Source organism: Ornithorhynchus anatinus, chromosome 9, assembly GCF_004115215.2.
Source record: "Ornithorhynchus anatinus isolate Pmale09 chromosome 9, mOrnAna1.pri.v4, whole genome shotgun sequence".
Classification (NCBI taxonomy): domain Eukaryota; kingdom Metazoa; phylum Chordata; class Mammalia; order Monotremata; family Ornithorhynchidae; genus Ornithorhynchus; species Ornithorhynchus anatinus.
Window position 1 is genome coordinate 59496452 of NC_041736.1, and position 24964 is coordinate 59521415.

The 24964-nt window shown below is 56.4% G+C and overlaps 1 protein-coding gene across 30 annotated transcripts in view; it reads left to right on the forward strand.

The window, feature by feature from the left end:
* Positions 1 to 23179, forward strand: part of NRXN1 (neurexin 1) — a 637736-nt gene extending 614557 nt beyond the window's left edge. For 14 of the 30 annotated variants that reach the window (XM_039913064.1, XM_039913071.1, XM_039913069.1 and 11 more), the window contains 2 exons: positions 10212 to 10299; positions 20341 to 23179. In XM_039913064.1, coding sequence (XP_039768998.1) covers positions 10212 to 10299; positions 20341 to 20672 — 420 coding nt within the window. In that variant the 3' untranslated portion in view covers positions 20673 to 23179. The remainder of the gene's footprint in view (positions 1 to 10211; positions 10300 to 20340) is intronic. The other 16 variants (XM_039913065.1, XM_039913072.1, XM_029072504.1 and 13 more) reach the window with 3 other exon arrangements.
* Positions 23180 to 24964: the final 1785 nt, after the last annotated feature.

Here is a 24964-nt window from a genome sequence, read left to right on the forward strand (position 1 = left end):
GAGGACCAATCCTGCTAATGAGCCTCCCTTAAAAAATGACAAAAAGGAGTCGCTTGGGGGGTGGGAGGAACGTAATAATAATAATAATAATTACGACGGCATTTGTGAGGCGCTTACTATGTGCAAAGCACCGTTCTAAGCGCTGGGGAGGATACCAGGTGATCGGGTCGTCCCCCGTGGGGCCCACCGTCTTCGTCCCCATTCGACAGATGAGGTCACTGAGGCGCGGAGAAGTGAAGCGACTCGCCCAGAGTGGCACAGCTGACAAGCGGCGGAGCCGGGATTTGAACCCATGACCCCGAGGCTGGGACGTAGAAGATCGTGCTCTCTGGCCTCCCAAAGTGACTCCTTTTTTTCTTTCTTTATTAATCATTTCTTTTACGGGCGGCTCGTCGGCACCGTTTGTTTTGCTCTTTACCTCGGACCCCTGGGTCCCGAGTTCAGATTCCCGCTCCCTTCCCCTCCCCCGCTCCCCGCAGAGGCCGGGTGAATAACGTTGGTGTCTGTTAAGCGCTTACTCTGCGCAGAGCACCGTTCTAAGCGCCGGGGGAGAGACAGGGTCATCGGGTCGTCCCACGTGCGGCTCGCGGTCTTCGTCCCCGTTTTCCAGATGAGGTCACTGAGGCCCAGAGAAGTGAAGTGACTCGCCCACGGTCACCCGGCTGCCAGGTGGCAGAGGCGGGATTCGAACCCGTGACCTCTGACTCCCAAGCCCGGGCTCTTGCCACGAGCGCCTTCCTCCCACTGCCATTCGCTCGATCGTATTTAGGAAGCGCCTCCTGTGTGCGGAGCGCTGTGCTCGGCGCTTGGGAAAGTAGCCCTCAGCACAGTGCCCGGCACGTAGTAAGCGCTTAACAAATACCGTATTTATTATCATTAGAGCGCAGCAACAAATAGACCCCCGTGCCCGTCCTTCACGGCACCCCGGGCCCCGCCCCGCGTCGGACCCGGCCGGTGGGCCCCAGTTGGAGAAACTGAGGCACGAGGGGTTTAGCTCCCCCACACGGGCCCCGATCGCCGAAAGTAGAAGCGCCGACTGCGTCGTCTAAGCGGGCGTGCCGGGCTGTGTACTGGGCGCCTGCCGGGTTTGCCTGACTCCGTCCCGGAGACCCGCTGGGTTGGCTGAGCTCCGTATCGGACACCCACCGCGTGGGCCGGGAACTCCGTCGCGCACCTTCTGCGTGTCTGACTCTGTATCGGACACCCGCCGGGTCCGCCGGGTGGGCCGAGAACTGTACCGGATGCCTGCCGGGGCGGGGGGGGGGGTGGCGCGCGTGTGCCGGACGCTGTATCGGATGCCTCCTCTAAGCGCCACAGACCGTACTGGGTGCCGAGCACTTGGCGACCGTACCGGGCGCCCGCCTTGGGCGCCGAGCTCTGTACTGGACGCTTGCTGTGTGTATCGAGCATTGGACCGGAAACCTGTTGGGGGGTACCGAGCACTGTACTGGGCCCCTGCTGGTTGAACTGAGCACTGTGCCGGGCGCCGAACGTCGTACGGGACGCCGCCTCTGTGTGCCGAGCGCCGTACTGGGCACCCGCTGTGGGTACCGAGCACCGTACTGGACACCTGCTGTGTGGCAGCGTGGCTCAGTGGAAAGAGCCCGGGCTTTGGGGTCCGAAGTCGTGGGTTCGAATCCCGGCCCGGCCACCTGTCGGCTGCGTGACTGTGGGCGGGGCACTTCTCGGTGCTTCAGTGACCTCATCTGTAAAATGGGGATAAAGACCGTGAGCCCCACGTGGGACGACCCGATTCCCCGGCGTCTCCCCCAGCGCTTAGAACGGTGCTCGGCACATGGTGAGCGCTTGACAGATACCAACGTTATCATTACTGTATCGGGCACCTAGTGTGTGAGAGCTGGACTCCCCAGTGAGAGAACGGAGGCCCCCCCCGCAAACCCTAGAGGAGCACCGTGGCCGAGTGGGAGGAGCCCCGGCCCGGCTCCGCCGTTCCCCCGCCGCGTGACCTCGGGCCCCCCGCTTCACTTCTCTGGGCCTCGGTTTCCCCCGTCTGCGAAGCGGAAGACTAGAACTCGGAGCCCCAGGTTAGGACTCGAACTCTGGACGAGTTGATCAGCTTGCATCCAACCCCCACGCTTAGTACAGTGCCCGGCCCGTAGCGAGCGCTTAAGTAATGGCGTGAGAGACCACGTATGGTAGAGAAGCGGCGTGGCTCAGTGGCAAGAGCCCGGGCTTTGGAGTCAGAGGTCATGAGTTCGAATCCCGGCTCGGCCTCTTGTCAGCCGTGTGACCGTGGGCGAGTCACTTCACTTCTCTGGGCCTCAGTTCCCTCATCTGGAAAATGGGGATGAAGACTGGGAGCCCCGCGGGGGATAACCTGACTCCCCTGTGTCGACCCCAGCGCTTAGAACGGTGCTCCGCAAGTAGTAAGCGCTTAACAAATACCGACATTGTTAGTATTCTTTAGGTGCTTACTATGCGCTAAGCGTCGGGGTAGAAGTAAAACGGACCGAGTCCAGGGCTCATACTCTTCATACTAAGCAGCGTGGCTTCGTGGAAAGAGCCCGGGCTTGGGAGTCGGAGGTCATGAGTTCGAATCCCAGCTCGGCCGCTTGTCAGTTGTGTGACTGTGGGCGAGTCACTTCACTTCTCTGGGCCTCAGTGACCTCATCTGTCAAATGGGGATGCAGACCGTAAGCCTCACGTGGGACCACCTCATGACCCTGTATCCCCCCCCCCAGCGCTTAGAACAGTGCTCGGCACATAGTAAGCAAGCGCTTAACAAATTCCAACATTATTATGATTATTCATTCGGTCGTATTTATCGAACGCCTACTGTGTGCAGTGCGCTGTACTGTCCCCACCCGAAACCCCCCGATTGAGAAACACTGTATCGGGGGCCTGCTCGTGTGCTGAGCGCTGTGCTGGATGTGCTGCACTGTACCGGGCACCTGCTGTGCGTGCCAGCTCTGTCCCGGGCCCCCGCTTGGCGTGCCGAGCTGTGTACTGGGCGCCCGCTGCGTGAGTTGAGCACTGGGCGAGGACGTGGCACCCATTCATTCAGTTGTATTTAGTGAGTGCTGACTGAGTACAAAGCACTGTACTAAACGCTTGGGAGAGGACAGTAGGGCAACAGACGGTCCCCTGCCCACCACGAGCTCACGGTCTGGAGTAAGAGTCGGGGTACGTGTTAAGCGCTTCCTGTGGGCACCAGGCGCTGTGCTAGACGCTGGGGCGGCAGCCTCGAGCCCCCTTTTCGAGATGAGGTCACCGAGGCCCGGAGATGATCCTAATAATAATCGGGCTATTTGTTATGTGCCAGGCACTGGACTAAGCGCTGGGGCGAGAAGCGGCGTGGCTCAGTGGAAAGAGCCCGGGCTTGGGAGCCGGAGGCCATGGGTTCGAATCCCGGCTCTGCCACTCGTCAGCCCTGTGCCTGTGGGCGAGTCACTTCACTTCTCGGTGCCTCAGTTCCCTCATCTGGAAAATGGGGATTAACTGTGAGCCTCACGTGGGACCACCTGATCACCCTGTATTTCCCCCAGCGCTCAGAACGGTGCTCCGCACATAGTAAGCGCTTAACAGATACCAACGTTATTATTATGATACAAGTAAATCAGGTCAGACCCAGTCCCTGACCCACGTGGGGCTCACAGTCTCCATCCTCATTTTTCCAGATGAGGGAACTGAGGCCCAGGGAAGTGAAGCGACTGGCCCCAAGTCACCCAGCGGGATTCGAACCCACGGCCTCCTGACTCGAAGGCCTGGGCTCCCACCACTCGGCCGCGCTGCTTCTCGGTCACGCGTGGGGGATCCACCCTGTCAGAGGGGCCGTGAGAGAATGGCGGGCTGAGCCGCCTTCCCTGGCAGAAGCCCCCGTCCCCCCGTCGGGGATTTCCGCTCGCCCTAACCCCTCGGTCTTACCCTTGCGCAGCCCCCTCCCGTCATCCCCCGCCGCCTAATGATAGCAATAATAATGACGACGATGGTATTTGTCAGGCGCTTCCTCTGTGCCGAGCGCTGTCCTAAACCCTGGGATAGATGCAGGGTCATCGGGTTGTCCCCCGAGGGGCTCGCCGTCTTAATCCCCATTTTGCAGACGAGGTGGCCGAGGCCCAGAGGATAGTAATAACAATGTTGGTATCTGTTAAGCGCTTACTGTGTGCCGAGCACTGTTCTAGGCGCCGGGGTAGACACGGGGGAATCAGGTTGTCCCAGAGAAGCGAAGTGACTCGCCCAAAGTCACGCAGCAGACAGGCGGCGGAGCGGGAATTAGAACCCACGTCCTCAGACCCCCAGGCCCGGGCTCTTTCCACTGAGCCAGGCCGGCTTCTCCCGGCGGCCTCGGGGCACCCCAACTTCCCCGGAAGCACCCGGGGGGAATCAGGGCAGACTCCGGCGGGCCGTTGGGAAGCGGGCCCGTGCCCAACGGACGCCGCCGGGTGCCAGGCCCGGCGAGGCCATTTTGTGGCTTCTCCCGGAGCTCGACAAAATGGGGCCTCCCTCCTCGGTTAATTCGGTCCATCTTCCCCGGCCGACGCTTCCCTTTTAAGTTCAGGTTGGAGCCCTTCCGCCCCGCGGCCCGTATCGATCGCCGCCGATACGTCGGCCTCCTCCCTTCAAATCCGAACGCCTCTCTTTCCCCTCGTAGCGGGGCAGGACGAGGAGGCCCGGCCGACGGCCGACCCCGGGTGTCCCCCGGGCCGGGGCCCTCCGGCCTTCCTCGTCCGTTAAGCCTCCCTGGGTCTCCCGACGTTTGGAAGGAGATTTTCCTTATTTTGGAAAAGAAATCCCCCCGGGATAAGCGCGGCGTGGCAATCTGCCTTGGCTTGGTGGCTCCCAATCTGGACCCTGATCCAGCCAAAGCCCTAGTGATGATCTCTCTTTCTCTCTCTGGGTTTAGTTTGGGAACCAGAAGAGGAATAGGGCACCCCTCGAGAAGCAGGGCGGCCTGATGACTAATAATAATAATGATAGTGGTATTTATTAAGCGCCTGCTACGTGCCGAGCGCTGTTCTAAGCCCCGGGGGAGCCACAGGGTCATCGGTTTGTCCCACGTGGGGCTCCCAGTCTTCATCCCCGTTGTACAGGTGAGGTAACCAGAGGAGTTCGGTGACTCGCCCAAAGTCACACGCGGCTCCTAAGCGGCGGAGGCGGGATTAGAACCCACGACCTCTGACTCTTTCCCCAGAGGCTTAGGGCCCGGGAGTCGGAAGGACCTGGATTCTAATCCCGGCTCGGCCGCTTGTCCGCCGGGTGGCCTCGGCGAGTGACTTCATTTCTCTTGGCCTCAGTTCCCTCGTCCGGAAAACGGGGGTTGAGACTGTGAGCCCCAGGTCGGGCAGGGGCGGCGTCCAACCCGATGGGCTTGTTTCGATCCTGGCGCTCGGAACAGTGCCAGGCACCTGACCGGCGCTTAACGGATACCGTAAAAAAAAAAATCACTCTGTCCGAAAGGCTTGGAAATCATTTGAGGGGCAGAGCAATTCCCCGGTGAATAAAGAAATCCACCCTAGGGCTCAAAAAACCCAAGACGACCCAGCTTTCACAGACGTATTTTTATGGCCGACAGATAGAGGTGTTCGAGCCTCTTGCCCGCTTCCATATCTGTGAAACCTTGAGGGGTATTATAATAATAATAATAATAATAATAATGATTAATAATGATCGATAGGTCATTCATTGAGTGCTTTTTATGTTAAGCCCTTGGGGGAGAATCTGTAGGCACATTCCCTGCCCACAACGAGCTAACAGACTAGAAGGTGCTTGAGAAGCAGCGTGGCTCAGTGGAAAGAGCCCGGGCTGCGGAGTCGGAGGTCGTGGGTTCGAATCCCGGCTCCGCCGCTTGTCAGCTGGGTGACTGTGGGCGAGTCACTTCACTTCTCGGTGCCTCAGGTCCCTCATCTGGAAAATGGGGATTAACCGTGAGCCTCACGTGGGACGACCCGATTCCCCTGTATCTCCCCCAGCGCGTAGAACGGTGCTCGGCACGTAGTGAGCGCTTGACAGATACCAACATTATTAGCGGTATTATTATTATTCTCTGTGCCTCAGTTCCCTCATCTGTAAAATGGGGATGAAGACTGTGAGCCTCAAGCGGGACAACCCGATGACCCTGTATCTACCCCAGCGCTTAGAACGGTGCTCGGCACATAGTGAGCGCTTAACGGATACCAACCTTATCATTGACCTCGCCGAGACCTTCGGCCGCCGCCGCCGTCCCGGAACCGGGAGAGACGCGGGGAAGGCCCCTCCGAGAGGGCCGGGGAAACGAGAGAAAATTGAACCGAGCCCTCACCACGCCGACGTGACGGGGACGCGGTTAAACATCTCGTTAGCCCTGGCCTTACGGAAGCGGGATTTAATGACGGCCGCCGGAAGTCAGCCGGATCTTCATCGATAGCGTAATGAGCAGAGAGGCAGAGAAAGAGTTCACTCGGCCAATCTTCCCGCCCGCAAGGTGTCAGGCCCCGGGCAAGGTTGCAGCGGAGGAATTAATAAATCCAGATCACCTCCACGCCCCGAGGAAATGAGCAGATGCGGAGTCGCGGTGCCACGTTCCGCGAGGAAGGAGGTTTCTCCGTTTTCCGATCCTCCCCCAGCGGTGTGTCGGTTTCCAGAGTAAACCTCAGCACCCGGGGCTGTTTCTGGAGGGAAATTCTGGGAGCCGAGAAGCGGCACGGCCTGGAGGCTAGAGCCCGGGAGGCAGAAGGACCTGGGTTCTAATCCCGGCTCTGCCACCTGTCTGCCGGGTGACCTCGGGCGGGGGGCTTCACTTCTCTGTGTCTCGGTTCCCTCATCTAGAAAATGGGGATTCAGAGCGTGAGCCCCACGTGGGACAGGGACTGACTACCTTACGGGAAGCAGCGTGGCTCAGCGGCAAGAGCCCGGGCTCGGGAGTCAGAGGTCGTGGGTTCTGATGCCGCCTCCGCCACTTGTCAGCTGGGTGACTTGGGGCGAGTCACTTCACTTCTCTGGGCCTCAGTTCCCTCATCTGGAAAACGGGCATTGAGACCGTGAGCCCCGCGTGGGACAACCTGATTAGCTGGTATCTACCCCAGCGCTTAGAACGGTGCTGGGCACATAGTAAGCGCTTAACAGACACCATAATTAATTATTATCATTACCTACCTCAGTGCTTAGTACAGTGCCTGGCACATAGCAAGTGTTTAACGAGTACCATAAAACCCTTAACTACTCCGTGCCTCAGTCACCTCATCTGTAAAATGGGGATTAAGACTTCAAGCCCCACGTGGGATAGGGACTGTTAGGTCCAACCTGATTAGCTTGGATCTACCCTAGCGCTTAGAACAGTGCCTGGCACCTAGTAAGCGCTTAACGAATACCAACGTGGCGCAGTGGAAAGAGCCTGGGCTTCGGAGTCAGAGGTCATGGGTTCGACTCCCGGCTCCGCCACTTGTCAGCTGTGTGACTGTGGGCGAGTCGCTTCACTTCTCTGGGTCTCGGTTACCTCGTCTGTAAAATGGGGATTAACTGTGAGCCTCACGTGGGACGACCCGATTACCCTATATCTACCCCGGCGCTTAGAACAGTGCTCTGCGCATAGTAAGCGCCTAAACAAATACCAACATCATTATTATTATTTTAAGACAAAACCAAAAGCGTTCCCTGCTGCTTTCGGGGCCAGCTCTGCCTCTCTTCTGGAGAAGGTTCTGTTCTCACCGGGGAAAAGCCCAGTGAAGAATGGAATTGATTAATCTGACATAGCTGAGTTTTCTTTCTCCGACTGTCCCAACAGCCAGTCACGGGGAGCGGTGGCGAGCCCAGCAAATTAAATTTGAATTACACAGTGAGAGCGAGAGAATTGCTCCCTTAATTCAACTCCCAAAATGAAATTTGATTTTTCTTTTTTTTTTTCCCCCTTTCCCACTTGAGCCGTTTTCTGATTTTTCATACTCTGGTGATTTCTGCCAGCGCATCCGTTGGTGTGGCGTTTGTTTGGTGTTTGTTTTGTTTTTTCTGCTTTCTCTCCGTACCTTAAAGGGGAAACACTTAAGAGACTCGTCTTCCGGGAGCTCCGTTTGGGACCAGGAATAGATTCCACTCCTTTAGCTTGGCGGGCGGAGATTTGGACTACTAAGTGCGTTTTCGGTCAATTAATAATAATAATAATAACCCAGGTCCTCCTGAGTTCCGGGCCCAGGTTTACGGTCGAATAGACAACCCCTCCTGTTCCCAGAGGCGGAGGGTGGAGGGGAGACAAGGTGCTGTCCTGAACGCCCTAGCGCTCCGTGTCCAACCCGATGATCTCGTAGCTACCCCAGTGCTTAGCTCAGTGCGTGGCACGTAGTAAGCGCTTGACAAATACCACAGTTATTATAATGAGCAGACCCGGTCCCGGGCCACCGGGAGCTTACCGTCCAGCCGGGGAGGCGGACACTTAAGCGACCGTTTCGCCGACGGGGAGTAGACGGTTGGATTTCACGCCGTCGCGACGTGAATTTAATTGCGGGTCTTCTGCGAAAAGTTATTTAACGATCCAAGAATTAAGCAGGGGGTGGTATGTGACGCAGGCAGAAGTGAAGGATTGACTGCCGCGGAGAAAAGCGAGGATGGCGGGGGCACCCGCCCCCTGTCTGAGCATAGGGCGATGCCAGGTTTTTTTAAAATAGTCTTTGTTAAGCACTCACTATGGGCCGGGCACCGTACTAGGTGCCGAGATGGCTACGCGACGATCGGGTTGGACACGGTCTGGGTCCCAGGCGGGGCTCCCGGGCTTGATCCGCGTCTCACGGATGAGGGAACTGAGGCCCAGAGAAGTGAAATGACTGGCCCGGGGTCACCCGGCAGGCGAGGGGCGGGGCCGGGATTAGAACCCGGGTCCTTCTGACTTCCCGGCCCGCATTCTATCCACCAGGCCATGCTGCTTCTCTTTATTGCGCCGGTTTTATTGTTATTCCCAACTCTGTTGTACTGTCCTCTCCCAAGTGCTTAATACAGTGCTCTGCACTCAGTAAGCCCTCAATAAATACTGTTGACTGACTGACTCCGTTAGCTTGTACGTACCTCGGTGCTTGGCACACAAGCGAGCCCCTAACGGATATCTCTTACCGTCCGTACCCACCGTCATCCAGGGCCTGGGCTGATCCCGCCCATCCCAGAGGCCCCTCCTCGGATACGGCGTTCCCGACCGCTTCCGGCATTCGGGCCGAGGATTTCCCACGTGTCCCATATCCAAGGAGCCGAAGGGCAGCGTATTCCACCCACCCACCGGACACAGCGGCTCCAGACCCCCAGACCCAGCTCTTCCGCCCGGTTCCGTGGCAGTGAATTGTGAAGCGGTCAGTCGGTCGTACGTATTGAGCGCTTACCTTGTGCAGAGCGCTGTAATAAGCGCCTGGGAGAGGATAATACCATGATATAGCAGACACATTCCCTGCCCCCAACGAGCTCACAGTCTAACAAGTCGGAAGGTCATGGGTTCTAATCCCAGCTCTGCCACTTGTCCGCCGTGTGACCTCGGGCAGGTCGCTTCACTTCCCTGTGCCTCGGTTACCTCCTCTGCAAAACGGGGAGTAAGACTGTGAGCCCCGTGTGGGACAGGGACCGGGCCCAACCTGATGACGTCGTATCTACCCCAGAGCTTAGGACGGCGCCTGGCACATAGTGAGCGCTTAACAGATACCGCAATTGTTCTTATTATCGGCAAATTATTAGCCACGCCGCTTCCCCTCCGATGTCACCATTTTTACCCAGCGCTCAGGACGGTGCCGGGCCCCGGGACCAGCTGTATTTCCAAACCAGGCGAGACACCAAAGGTCACGATCCCGTGAAAACATCTCCGATCCGGGTCCCAGCCCGGTAGAATCCCCGGCTCCGAGATGGGCATCTCCGGTGGATCTAGCCGCGCCGGCCTGCGTCGAAATCCACGGAACGTCCTCGGCGCGCCACGGGAGGGACACGGGCCCGGCCCCGGGCCCTCCGCTGCCCCGGGGGACCGGGTCGAGGGTCAGGGTCCCCGGAGACACCTGAGGACGGGGCCCGGGACGCGAGGCCCCTCCCGGGGAGACCTCGGTGCCGGCCCGCGGACCAGGCCCGCCATGGGCTCCCAGGTCGGCGGCCGCTTGCCCCTCGGCAACCAACGGGCCAAAACGGCAGTGGGGAAGTCGTGAGGCGGATCGTATTTCCCGAGCTCCCGCGGCCCCCGCTCCGGGGGAAGGGGTGGGGGCGAACGGCAAGCCCCGAGTCCCCTCGGTGACCCCCCTCCTCCGCGTCTGTTTGCCTTGCAGACCACCGACGACATCCTGGTGGCTTCCGCCGAGTGTCCCAGCGACGATGAGGACATTGACCCTTGTGAGCCGAGCTCAGGTGGGTTAGGTTAGTCGCATTTTTTTCTTACCTTCTATCCCGAAGCCCCGACTCCCCCCCACCCACCCGCCCCCCGCCGTCTCGGTGTGCATGTTGTCGCCCCGGGTGCCCCCTGGCACCGCCTCCGCCCTCTCCGCGCCCGCCAGGCCGAATCCCCGAGCCCGCCCACCCCTGCTGTTTTCTTTCCTTTTGTCCGGTATTCGTGAAGCGCTGGAGTAGTTGGACACCGTCCCTCTCTCATATGGAGCTCACCGTCTTCGTCCCCATTTTGCAGAGGGGTAAACGGAGGCGCAGAGAATAGTAATAATAATGTAGGTATTTGTTAAGCGCTTACTATGTGCCAAGCACTGTTCTAAGCGCCGGGGGAGATACAAGGTGATCAGGTTGGCCCACGTGGGGCTCACAGACTTAATCCCCGTTTGACAGATGAGGGAACTGAGGCACAGAGAAGTGGAGCGACTGGCCCTAGGTCACACAGCCGACGAGTGACGGAGACGGGATCAGAAGCCAGGTCCTTCAGACTCCCGGATCCTGTCCGAGTCCCTTTAGAGGGGAAGCTCCTCGTGAGGTTAGGGTACGGGTGTCCCGCTTCTGTCGGACTTGCCCGAGCGTTCAGTAATAATACTAATAATTGTGGTATTAAGTACTTACTATGTGCCAAGCACTATACTAAGCGCTAGGGTGGATACAAGCAAATGGGGTTGGCACAGTCCCTGTCCCACGTGGGGCTCACCGTCTCAATGCCCGTTTTCCAGATGAGGGAACTGAGGCCCAGAGAAGTGAAGCGACTTGCCCGAGGCCACACGGCAGACGGGGGCGAGATTAGAACCCAGGTCCTCCCGACTCACAGGTTAGAGAGGAAGTCTGAGTCGCGTTAGAGAGGAAGCTCCTCACGGGCAGCGTGCAGGTGCCCTGCTTCCGTCGGACCTGCCCTTCCCGAGGGCTCGGGACAGCACGCTGCCCCGGGGGGCGTTTAGCACACACCGTCACCGATCCCACTGCTCCCAGGAGGCGGGTGGAAGGAAGAGCAGAGAGCCGTCCCTCCCTCCCGGGTCGGACCCCCGGAGAAGACCGTGGGGAGCTTTGGGGGGCCGGGCCCACCTGACTTCGTCCACCCCCACCACCGAGGGACCCTCAGATAATACTAACGTTGGTATTCGTTAAGCGCTTACTATGTGCCGAGCACCGTTCTAAGCGCTGGGGGAGATACGGGGTCATCGGGTTGTCCCTCGTGAGGCTCACGGTCTTCATCTCCATTTGACAGATGAGGTCACTGAGGCACCAAGAAGTGACTTGCCCACAGTCACCCAGCTGACAGGTGGCGGAGCCGGGATTGGAACCCACGACCTCTGACTCCTAAACCCGGGCTCTTTCCACTGAGCCGCGCTGCTTCCCAGGGGTCCGGCTCTTCGGGAAGCCCAGAGAGGCAGAGAGAGAGAGCGAGGCTGCCTCTCCCTGGGAGGGGAAAGAACGAGAGGCAGGGCTCATTTCAATTCTCAGGCACCCCGGGAGGCTGCCTTTCCAATTTTCTTTTCACAGCACTAATGAAAACCGAACCCTGGAAACAGACTAAATCTTCCCATCTCCGATCCAAAACCATTTTCGGGCAACTGCCCGGAATTCTAACCGGTTTCTAATCCTCCCTGGCCCTCGTTTCCCCTTCCCCCACTCCCTTCTGCGCCGCCCTGACTTGCTCCCTTTATTTATCCTCGTTGCCGGCAGGGAATGTGCCTGTTTGTCGTCCTGTTGTGCTCTCCCGCGCGTTTAGTGCAGTGCTCTGCGGATAGTCCGTGCTCACCAAATACGGTTGAATTGAGTGAGTCCCCCCTCCCAGCCCCGCAGCACTTACGTCCGCATCTGTCATTTTATTTGTTTCTATTAATATCTTCCTCCCCCGCTGTAAGCTCGGTGTGGGCAAGGAGTGTGTCTGTTCTGTTGTATTCTCCCGAGCGCTTAGTACAGTGCTCTTTACACGGTGGAAAGGGAGCGGGAGGAGAGGAGGGCGCAGTCAGGGAAGGCTTCTTGGAGGAGATGGGCCTTCGATAAGGCTTTGAAGCGGGGAAGAGTCATTGCCCGTCGGATATGAGGAGGGAGGGCGACCCGAGACGTGGGCGAGAGGTCGGCGGCGAGATGGATGAGACGGAGGCACGGTGAGAAGGTTGCCATTAGAGGAACGAAACGTGCGGGCCGAGTTGTAGTCGTAATAATAATGTCGGTATTCGTTAAGCGCTTACTATGTGCAGAGCACTGTTCTAAGCGCTGGGGGAGATACAGGGTCATCAGGTTGTCCCCCGTGAGGCTCACAGTCTTCATCCCCCTTTTACAGATGAGGGAACTGAGGCACAGAGAAGTGAAGCGACCCGCCCCCAGTCACACATCTACAAGGGGCAGAGCCGGGTTTCGAACCCATGACCTCTGACCCCCCAAGCCCGGGCTCTTTCCATAGCGAGGTGAGGTAGGAGGGGGCGAAGAGATTGAGGGCTTTAGAGCTAAGGGAGAGGAGTTTTGGGTTTGATGTGTGTTGTATCGTGTTCTCCCAAGTGCTTAGTACAGTGCTCTGCCCAGAGTAAGCGCTCAGTAAATACCACTGATTGAGGGGCGTCCGGTGGCGTCGGGGGATTGAGGGCCGGGTTAGGGTTTGTGACCTCCCCCTCCCCTCTTCGCCGTCGCGAGCCGAGCTTTGTTCAGTTGGCCCGGGTTGATTTTTTTGTTGTTTTCTGAGTCTTAGGACCTGCCCCCTTTGATCTGACTCTCTTCGCTGCGTCCTTAAAGTCTCAGCTCTCAACTCCCCCATCTTCAATAAGACTCCAGTTGGGTTCTGGTGGAGCCGGCGTCAGAGGCAGCGTGGCCTAGCGGGTAGCGCTAGAAGCAGCGTGGCTCAGTGGAAAGAGCACGGGCTTTGGAGTCCGAGGTCATGGGTTCGAATCCCGGCTCCGCCACTTGTCAGCTGGGTGACTGTGGGCAAGCCACTTCACTTCTCGGCGCCTCAGTGACCTCATCTGTAAAATGGGGATGAAGACTGTGAGCCCCACGTGGGACAACCTGATTCCCCTGTGTCTACCCCAGCGCTTCGAACAGTGCTCGGCACATAGTAAGCGCTTCACAAATACCAACATTATTATTATCATTAGAGCCCGGGCCCGGGAGTCAGAAGGACCTGGGTTTTCATCCCGGCTCCGCCACTTGTCCGCTGTGAGACCTTGGGCAAGTCACTTCATTTCTCCCGGCCTCGGTGGCTCATCTGGAAAAGGAGGGACGAAACCTAGAAGTTCCATGTGGGACGGGGACTGTGTGTCCAACCTGGTTATCTTGTATCTACCCGCAGCGATCAGCACAGTGCCTGGCCCATAGTAAGCGCTTAACAAATACTATTATCATTATTAAACCCGTTACAGTCCCGTTCAAACGAAAAAGGCCAAAGCTGATTTTGTAATCTGTGGATTATCCAGGCCTTTTGCCCTCCTAATAATAATTAAGGTATTTGTTAAGTATTTACTATAGCAGCCTGAGAAGCAGAAGGGCGTAGTGGAAAGAGCCGGGACTTGGAAGTCAGAGGACGTGGGTTCTAATCCCCGCTCTGCCACGTGTCTGCTGTGTGACCTCGGGCGAGCCACTTCACTTCTCTGTGCCTCGGTTGCCTCGTCTGGAAAAGGGGGCTTGAGACCCTGAGCCCCACGAGGGACAATCTGATCACCTTGTATTTACCCCAGCGCTTAGATCGGTGCTTGGCACCTACTAAGCGCTGAACAGATACCATCATTATTTAGTATTATTTAGTAAAGGGCAAACAGCAGATCCTATCTACGGCAGCGCTTAGAACAGTGCTTTGTACATAGTAAGTGCTTAACGAGTACCGTAATTATTAGTACTATTATTATCTACTCCAGAGCTTAGAACAGTGTGCTGTACATAGTATGTGCTTAACAGATAATATAATTATTATCTTGTATCTACCCCAGTGCTTAGAACACTGTTTGGTACATAAGTGCTGAACAAATACTATAATAATTATTATTACCTTGTATCCACCCCAGCGCTCAGAAAAGTGCTTTGTACATAGTAAGTGCTTAACAAATACCAAAGTTATTATTATTATCTACCCCAGAGCTTAGAAAAGTGTTTTGTACATAGCACGGCCTTAACAGATAATATAATTAATATTATTACCTTGTATCTACCCCAGTACTTACAACACTGTTTTGTACAAAAGTGCTTAACAAATACTATAATATTTATTATTACCTTGTATCTACCCCAGCGCTTAGAACAGTGCTTTGTACATAGTAAGTACTTAACAAATACCATAATTATTATTATCATCTCCCCAGAGCTTAGAACAGTGTTTTGTACATAGTACGACCTTAACAGATAATATAATTAATGTTATTACCTTGTATCTACCCCAGTGCTTACAACACTGTTTTGTACAAAAGTGCTTAACAAATACTCTAATAATTATTATTACCTTGTATCAACCCCAGCGCTTAGAACAGTGCTTTGTACATAATAAGTGCTTAACAAATACTATTTGCTCCCTTTATTCACCCCCCTCCCTCAGCCCCACGGCACTTGTGTCCATATCCCTAATTTATTTATATTAATGTCGGTCTCCCCCTCCAGACAGTAAGCATGTTGTGGGCAGGAAACGTAACTAACAACTCTGTTAAGTTGTACTTTCCCAATAATAATAATTATTATTATTATTTTGGGACCGTTCAGGGCCCCACACACAGTAGGGTTTGGTACGGTGCTCTGTACTCAGTGGCCGCCCAATACATGATAATAATTTGGGTATTTTTAGGCTCTAACTCTGTGCCAATAATAATGATAATAATAATATTGGTATTTGTTAAGCGCTTACTATGTGCCGAGCACTGTTCTAAGCACTGGGGTAGATCCAGGGTAATCAGGTTGTCCCACATGGGGCTCACAGTCTTGATCCCCATTTTACAGATGAGGTCACTGAGGCCCAGAGAGGTTAAGTGACTTCCCCAGAGTCACCCAGCCGACAAGTGGCGGAGCTGGGATTAGAACCCATGACCTCTGACTCCCAAACCCGACCTCTTTCCACTGAGCCACGCTGCTTCTCTCCAGGAAGGACCCCCTGGGCCCGGTGGAGAGACCGGCACGGGAATGGAGGGGTCGTAGGTGCGAGAATCGAGCACTGGGACGGTTAGGACACGAGCAAGGAAGGAGCTGACCAACAGGGATGCAACGCCTCGGAGCCACTGGGAGGCATGGGGAAATCAATCCATCAGTGGTATTTACTGAGCGCTCACTATGTGCAGAACACTGTACTGGAAGAGTCCACCAGAGCAGAATCGGCAGGCACGTTCCCTGCCCACAGTCAGTTCATCAGTCGACCTATTTATTGAGCGCTTACTGTGTGTGGAACATTCATTCATTCAGTCGTATTGATTAATAATAATAATAATAATAATGTTGGTATTTGTTAAGCGCTTACTATGGGCCGAGCACTGTTCTAAGCCCTAGGGGTAGACACAGGGGAATCAGGTTGTCCCACATGGGGCTCACAGTCTTCATCCCCATTTTACAGATGAGGTCACTGAGGCACCCGAGAAGTTAAGTGACTTAATAAATAATAATAATAATAATAATGTTGGTATTTGTTAAGCGCTTACTATGTGCAGAGCACTGTTCTAAGCGCTGGGGTAGACACAGGGGAATCAGGTTGTCCCACGTGGGGCTCACAGTCTTCATCCCCATTTTACAGATGAGGGAACTGAGGCCCAGAGAAGTTAAGTGACTTGCCCACAGTCACACAGCTGACAAGTGGCAGAGCTGGGATTCGAACTCATGAGCCCTGACTCCAAAGCCTGTGCTCTTTCCACTGCGCCACGCTGCTTCTCTAAGTCACACGGCTGACAGGTGGCGAGTGCTGACGGTGTGCAGAGCACTGCTCTCAGCACTCGGGAGAGTACAGTAGCACAGACACATTCCCTTGCTCACAACGAGCTTCCAGTCTAGAGCGGGAGACAGACATTAACTTGAATCGAGCAATTTATTAGATATAATTTAAAGCTATGCACATAAATCCTGTGGGACTGGGGCCGATATCAAATGTCCCCAGAGAGACAGACGTTAATATAAAGAAATAAATTACAGATATGGACCCAGGTGCCGTGGGCCGAGAGCCGACGGTCTCCAGCTGAGCTCAGTAGTTCAAGTCGCCCCTTTCCTCGAGCTGGCTCCGCCGCTCTCCCCGAGTCTCAAGTCTGGTGGTAGAAAAGAATAGTAATAACGATGTTGGTATCTGTTAAGCGCTTACTACGTGCAGAGCACTGTTCTAAGCGCTGGGGGAGATCCGGGGGAATCAGGTGGTCCCACGTCTCACGGCCTTAATCCCCATTTTGCAGATGAGGTCACTGAGACCCAGTGAAGCGACTGTGGGCGAGTCACTTCCCTCCTCTGGCCCTCAGTGACCTCATCTGCGCCTTGCCCACGGTCACCCGGCTGCCACGCGGCAGATCCGGGATTCGAACCCACGCCCTCTGACTCCCGAGCCCGGGCTCTTGCCACTGAGCCCCGCGGCTTCCCCGAAATGAAAAGGCTTCTCCGAAAAGAAACGAAGCGTCTCCCCGCCAGACGAGGCAGAGGTTTTCCCACCGCCACCCCCCCCCCGTCCAAATTCCGAGCCCGGCCGGCGCTCGAGCCCAAGTGCGGGTCTCGTCGGCAGCCGAGGAGCTTTCTGAAAGGATTCCGACCGATACGCGAGTCTCGCGTATCGGCGGAGAGGAAGGCCGGTCTCCCTCCCTGAGGTAGCGAGGCCGGAGAAGAGAGCATCGGAAAGAGCGGGGATCCGAAGCCCGTTTTAGCCGCCCGCCTGAGAATAGCTCAGCCTTCCCTCCGGGCGCCGAGTCCCCTCAGATCCTGTCGTTTCAACGGCGAGGACGGGCCGCCTCTCCCCGTCCTCCTCCTCTTCCTCCTCCTCCTCGCCCTCTCCCTCCTCCGCCGCCTCTCCCATTTCGAAGGCAGATGGCCCGAATGAGCTCACTGTGAAAATGGGTCTAAAATTAAAAGCGTTCTAGCAGGTGGGAGAAGTTATCCAAGGAGGCTTTTGATGTTCCTGGTTTCCAGGCCCGGCGCCCCCGCTCCTAAGCCCGGCCTGCCGGAGAAGCAGCGCGGCCTAACGGAGGGAGGCGGGGGATCCCGGCAGCGTGGCTCGGTGGAAAGAGCCCGGGCTTGGGAGTCAGAGGTCCTGGGTTCGAATCCCCTCAGCTGTGTGACTGTGGGCAAGTCACTTCACTTCTCTGGGCCTCAGTGACCTCATCTGGAAAATGGGGATTAGCCGTGAGCCTCACGGGGGACAACCTGATGACCCCGTAACTCCCCCAGCGCTGAGAACAGTGCTGTGCACATAGTAAGCGCTTAACAAATACCAACGTTATGATTAATCCGGGCTCCGCCACCTTTCTGCTGGGGGACCTTGGGCGCGTCTCTCACTTCTCTGGGCCTCAGTTACCTCATGGGTAAAACGGGGTTAAGACCGTGAGCCTCACGTGGAGCAGGGACGGTGTCCAACCCGATTAGCTCGTGTGATGATGGTATTTGTTAAGCACTTACTGTGTGCCAAGCACCGTTCTGAACGCTGGGGTAGATACAGTGTAATCAGGTTGTCCCACGTGGGGCTCCCAGTCTTCATCCCCATTTTACAGATGAAGGCACAGAGAAGTGAATAATAATAATAACGTTGGTATTTGTTAAGCGCTTACTATGTGCAGAGCACCGTTCTCAGCGCTGGGGGAGATACAGGGTCATCAGGTTGTCCCCCGTGAGGCTCCCAGTCTTCATCCCCATTTTACAGAAGAGGGAACTGAGGGACAGAGAAGTGAAGTGTCTTGCCCAAAGTCACACAGCTGACCGGTGGCAGGAGCGGGATTAGAACCCACGCCCTCTGACTCCCGAGCCCGGGCTCTTTCCACTAAGCCTCGCTGCTTCTCTACCCCAGCGCTTAGTACAGTGCCTGGCACATAGATCTGAGGAAGGAACAGCCGCGGGGTTCCTGTTGGCTTTGGATCCAGCCCAGCTTCTCCCTCACCTCTGTTGGCTCAGGAAACGCTGGAGCGGCTCTCTTCAGTCAATCATCTGTATTTATTGAGCGCTCCCTTTGTGCAGAGCACTGTACTAAGCGCTTGGGAGAGGACAATACAGAATTGGGCAGGCCTATCTCCTGCCCATAATGAGCTTACAGCCTAGAGCAGGAGAGAGACATTAACATGAATCAATCAGTAATTTATATTATATAATTTAAAGATACGTTCATACGTCCCGTGGGCTTGGGGCAAATATCAAATGTCACAGATCCAAGCTCATACGAGGCCATTTGAAGATTGAGTTCTTGTTAAACCAGCCAATTTATAATAACAATAATAATGATAATTGTGGTATTTCTTAACCTCTTACTATGTGCCAGGCACCGAATTAATCGCAGGGGTGGCTACAAGCAAATCGGGTTGGACGCGGTCCCTGTCCAATATGGGGCTCACCGTCTTAACCCCCATTTTACAGATGAGGGAACTGAGGCCCAGAAAAGCAAAGTGACTTGCCATAGCCACACAGCAGACAAGTGGCCGAGCCGGGATTAGAACCCAGGTCCGTCTGACTCCCAGGCCGGGGCCCTATCCCACTGGAAACAGTGTACACGCACACACAAACATACATATATTTGTAGAGAGCAGCGTGGCTCAGTGGCAAGAGCCCGGGCCTGGGAGTCAGAGGTCATGGGTTCGAATCCCAACTCTGCCCTTGTCAGCTGTGTGACTGTGGGCGAGTCACTTCCCTTCTCTGGGCCTCAGTTCCCTCATCTGTAAAATGGGGGTGAAGACTGTGAGCCTCAAGTGGGACAACCTCGTTCCCCCGTATCTACCCCAGCGCTTAGAACAGTGCTCGGCCCATAGTAAGCGCTTAACAAATACCAACATTATTATATATACACGTACACACCCACAGACGCACCACCAGAGTTCTTGAGCGTTTCCTGGCTGGACGTATCGGTCAATCACTGGTATTTGTTGGACACCCTCTGTGTGTGGATTGAAAGAGGACTCAAGCTCGTTATGGGCAGGGACTGTGCCTACCAAATCCGCTGTTAGCAACGCGGCTCAGTGGCAAGAGCCGGGCCTTGGGAGTCGGAGGTCGTGGGTTCAAATCCCCACCCTGCCACTCGTCAGCTGTGTGACCGTGGGCGAGTCACTTCACTGGGCCTCAGTGACCTCATCTGTCAAATGGGGATGAAGACCGGGAGCCTCACGTGGGACAACCTGATGACCCCGTATCTCCCCCAGCGCTTAGAACGGTGCTCTGCACATAGTAAGTGCTTAACAAATACCAACGTTATTATTATTGACCTCTAAGTGCTGACTACAGTGCTCCGCACACAGTAAGCACTCAAAAACTCCCCTTGGTTGCTGATTGACGGGATGTTTGCAGGGCACCAGAGTTAGACTCAGTAGAGTCCATCCCCACTCTCCCGGCGTTTCCAAATGCATATTTCCCTACAGGAGGGAGAAAGAGCAGGGGGTGAACTTGAGTTTGGGATTCAGAAACGGGGGTGAAAGACAGGTACGTAAGGGTTCTGGGCACACAGGTTGGCGTAGGTGGCGCGGAAGGAGCCTAGCGCTAGAGCCCGGGCCTGGGAGTCAGAAAGACCTGGGTTCTGACGGTGCCTCCGTCACGCGACCTTGCGGTCAGTCGCTTCACTCCTCGGGGCCTCGGTGACCTCACCCGGAAAATGGGGAATGAGACTGCGGGCCCCGTGTCCAACTGTGTCCAACCTGATGCCGTCGGCTCGGCCCCGGCGCTCAGTACGGCGCCTGGCACCTCGTGGGCGCCGCGCCAATACCGTAAAAGAAACGACAAGGCCACGCCGCGTGGCTCCCTGAAACGAGACGTCGTCCAACGGTGGCCGCCCCCGGCGAGGGGTCAGGGAGGGCGGATGGGCGTCGGGCGGATCCCGAAACAGGGCGATAACTTCCGTCTCCCCCCCCCCCTTCTCTCTGTCCCGCGTCCGTGTCCCCCGTGTGCCCACAGCCAACCCGACGCGGGCGGGCGGGCGGGAGCAGCAGTTCCCGGGCTCGGCCGAGGTGATCCGCGAGTCGAGCAGCACGACGGGCATGGTGGTGGGCATCGTGGCGGCGGCGGCCCTCTGCATCCTCATCCTGCTCTACGCCATGTACAAGTACCGCAACCGCGACGAGGGCTCCTACCACGTGGACGAGAGCCGCAACTATATCAGCAACTCGGCCCAGAGCAACGGCGCCGTGGTCAAGGACAAGCAGGCCGCGGGGCCCGCCGGCGGGGCCGCCGGCGCCAAGGCCGCCGCCAAGAGCAAGAAGAACAAGGACAAGGAGTACTATGTCTGATCCCAGCGGCGGGCTCGCCCCGCGGACCCTCGCCCGGACCCCCGAGACCTGAACGCACCCCCGCCCCGGCCTCCCCCGCCCCCTCCACCCCGCTCCCCCGCCAGAGGACCACCACCTCACCCCCCTCCACACTTTGTACGAAGCACACACGGACCCGGGCCGGGAGGGCCGCGGCACGAGGACGGTCCGGCCGGCCGGCCCCGGGACCTTCGGGAGGGAAGACGGCCGGGGCCCCCGCCTCCTCCCGCGCCCCGCCCCCCCCAGAGCCGAGGAGCGTCACCGGGCGCGGCAGAGGCACAAAAGGAGCGTGAGACACAATCGACGAGAAGCTACCTACGCGGCCGGAGGCGGCGGGGGGCCGAGGCGTGGTGGGGGGACACGCCGGTCCGGCCCCCGACGCCTCTTCCGGAGACTGACGCGGGAACGGCCGTGCCCCAGCCGACCCCCCCCCCCCGTCCCCCGACCCCTTCCCCCCTACCCCTTTCCGGTCGGGAGGGGAGACGGGGGTTGGCCAGAGGACACTCCGTTTCCAAACCGTACCCCGGCAGGAACGCAGCGAGAGGGCATAGATGCGATCGTTGGGAAATTTTCATGCACGCTTACTACGTTATTACATATGTTTATATAAAAAAAAAAACACATCTCTGTGTGCTTTCTGGACCGTGATCAGTGACGTTTTATAGCCTGTTGTATAGACGATGCAAACTATATCCGCTCATCGGCCATTTTGGGTAAAGTTTGATGTTCTCTTAGTATTGCTAGGTATAGAGAGTTTTTGCTCCATCCGGAACCTCCGACCCCCTCCACCCCTTTGAGTTTTCTGCCCTTCCCGACCGCCACCCACTTCTCTCTGTCTCTCTCTGTCTCTCTCTGTCTCTCTCTCTCTCTCTCCCCCCACCCCCACTCTCCTCCGTTTGATTTACAGCGTGTGGGGGTGGAGTGGGGGATGTGTCAATAAAGAGCGAGTCCGCTGGTTTCTTTCTTTCTTACCTGTACAGCCTCTGTTCGTTGCAATTGAGTTTTAGTAGTTTGTACGGAAGAAGTGGATTAGAAAGCAAAACATATATAAATATATAATATATATCTATCTCTTGTAAACTTCCTCCCACCCTCCCCCGCCCCTCCACCTGGGTAGCCACTGACCATAGCCAGGTTTGTTGGATGGTAGAAGATCTCCCCCCGGTCCCTCCCGGCAGCCCACCCCATCCCACGCTCACCCCAATTGGCCAAACTGCGGGAGGAGACCCCGACAGCCAGACAGACCACCTGACCTCCAAGCCCAACGGGCACGCTTGAAACGCCGCCGCGAAGAGGCCGCTTTTTTCCCCCGGGAGACGAGTAGCTCAAGGAACTCGCCCGGCTCCGACAAGGCCCCGGTCCCGACTCGCTCTGACCCCGGAGGGCCCGGCCGGAAAGTCCCCCGAGCTCCGGCCTCCCCCGCTTGGCCGCGAGGCGGGAACGGGAGCCCCCCGCCTTTCTCGGCACGTCCGGTGCTCGGGGGGTTCACAGCAATAAATCTCGGAGCCCCGCCGGGGTGGGGGACGGAGGTCCCGGAGGGGTCAAAACCCGCTCCACTGCCGCAAAGAGGTCGTGGCGGGGGCTCGGGAAGGGGGACGCGCACCCCCCTTTACATGAGGAATTTCCAGTTTCCTTTGACCAACCTCCCCCCGCCCCAAGGCGGAAATATTGGGGTGGGGGGCACCTCCCCCGAAAGATCCCGGCTGTCTGGGCCCACCACCGAAAGGTGTCTCCCACCCCCACAATCTGATTTCAGTAGCCGCCCCCCCACCACACACACACACACACACACACATCCCAAATATCTATTTTTCTAACCCCGCCGGCTCTCCGGGGTGGCCCGGCTCGACCCCGCCAGATTTCAGCCGAACTCAGGGAAGACGAAGGCGAAAAAGCAAGAATCAGCGGGCAACCCCAGAGTCCCCCACGCCCGGCTATTCTTCCGTAGCGTAGCCGGGCCTCGCACCTCGCTGCCCGCGGAGGGCGGGAAAACCCGGGGCGCGTGGTGGCCGGGCCGGAGGAAAGGCGTCCCACCCCGTCCGGCGGCGAAAAGAACTGAGTCCTGACCCTGCCATCCCCAGAGGGGGCAAAGGTCAGGGGTCACACGGAATGGGGGGGAAGGGGGTGCGCTGTGGGAGAATCCGACAGCAGCCATCTTTATGGTTTCAAACTACCTAACGGCAATTCGATTTCACCTCTCCGCCGCGCGTGTCCGACTGAGATGGCTTCTTTTCTATCCCTGTAACGTGCTGCCTTTTTTAAAATGAAAGCCCGAAGCGATGTGTGAGACCCCTCGCGCCCCCCCGCCCCTCTACCACCGCCCCCCTCCCGACATCAGAGAGAGGTCAGAAATGCCCCTATAACCTTATAGTGCTTTGTGTGATTGATATTTAAGGGTTTTCTTTCGTTGTTGCAAGGCCTATTTCTCCATTACTGGAAATGCTAAGCAAGTGGACTTTACTGTTTTGTTAATAAAATGTTTCTTAATACAAGTGGCGCTGCGTGTGTTCCTCCGGTCAGGTGAAGCAATAATAATAATAATAATGGTAGTTGTTAAGCGCTTACTATGCGCCAGGCAATTTAGTAAGCGCCGGGGGTGGGTACAAACAGATCGGGTTGGACACGGGCCCTGTCCCTACGTGGGGCTCGCAGTCGCGGTCCCCGTTTTACGGGGGAGGTGACCGAGGCCCAGAGAAGCGAAGTGACTTGCCCAAGGTCACACAGTGGCGGAGCTGGAATTAGAACCCGTGCCCTTCTGACTCCCAGGCCACCTCGCCATGCTGCTTCCCCCCACTCGCTGAGGACCAAGTAAATCAGGAAGAAAAAGCACATACCTGGGTCCGATTGGAGATGCTCCGTTCATTCGGCCCCTTGGAAGCCGACAGAGGGTCTTCAGTCGATCAACAGTGTGTACTGAGCGCCTCCTCTGTAGAATGGGGCTAAGACTGTGAGTCCCTTGTAGGACAGGGACTGTGTCCAACCCGATTAGCTTTTATCTACCCCAACGGGGTCCCGCAGATAGTAAGTGCTTAACAAATACCACAATGATTATTATTATTATTCTCTGGGCCCGGCCCTCTACTGAACACCTGACAGACTACTACAGATTTAATACTTTATAGCGATGTTAATAATAATAGTAGTGGTATTTGTTAAGCGTTTACTCTGTGCCAAACACCGTACTAAGCGCTGGAGTAGGTACAAGATCAGCAGGTCCCACATGGGGCTCGCAGCCTAAGTAAGAGGAAGAACAGGTATCGAATCCCCATTTTGCAGATGAAGGGACTGAGGCCCAGAGAAGTGAAGTGACTTGCCCAAGGTCACCCAGCAGATAAGTGGCAGAGTTCAAAAAGTAATAATCCTCCCCCAAGTGCTTTGTACTATGCCAAGCGCTTGGTACAGTGCTTTGCACACGGTAAGCATTCAATAAATAGGATTGAATGAATGAATAATAACAGTAATAATAAGGGCTGAACAAATAATAAGGGCTTGCCCTTCCAAGGCGTATTAATAATAATGATGGTATTTGTTAAGCGCTTACTATGTGCCAAGCACTGTTCTAAGCACTGGGGTAGATACAGCGCAATCAGGTTGTCCCACATGGGGCTCACAGTCTTCATCCCCATTTTAATAATAATGTTGGTATTTCTTAAGCACTCACTATGTGCAGAGCACTGTTCTAAGTGCTGGGGTAGATACAGGGTCATCGGGTTGTCCCACGTGAGGCTCCCCGTCTTAATCCCCATTTTACAGATGAGGTAACTGAGGCATCAAGAAGTGAAGTGACTCGCCCACAGTCACACAGCTGACGAGGGGCAGAGCCGGGATTCGAACCCACGATCTCTGACTCCCAAGCCCGGGCTCTTTCCGCTGCGCCACGCTGCGTCACTTTTGAAGGCCCATCTCCTCCAAAAAGCCTTCCCAGACTAAGCCCCCGCTTTCCTCCTCTCCCACTCCCTTCTGCGTTGCCCTGACCTGCTCCCTTTATTCGTCCCCCCCCCCCATCCCAGCCCCGTGGCCCTTATGTCCACATTTGTCATTTATTTATTTCTATTAACATCAGTCTCCCCCTCTAGACTGTAAGCTCACCGTGGGCAGGGAATGTGTCTGTTTATTATATTGTATTCTCCCGTGAGCTTAGTACAGTGCTCTGCACCCAGTAAACGCTCAATAAGTACAATCGAACGGATGAAAGGAGTGGTTGAGTCGGCGGGAGAAAGAGGACCGGGGGGAGAGCAGTGTGGCCAAGCATCTAGAGTCCGGGCCTGGGGATC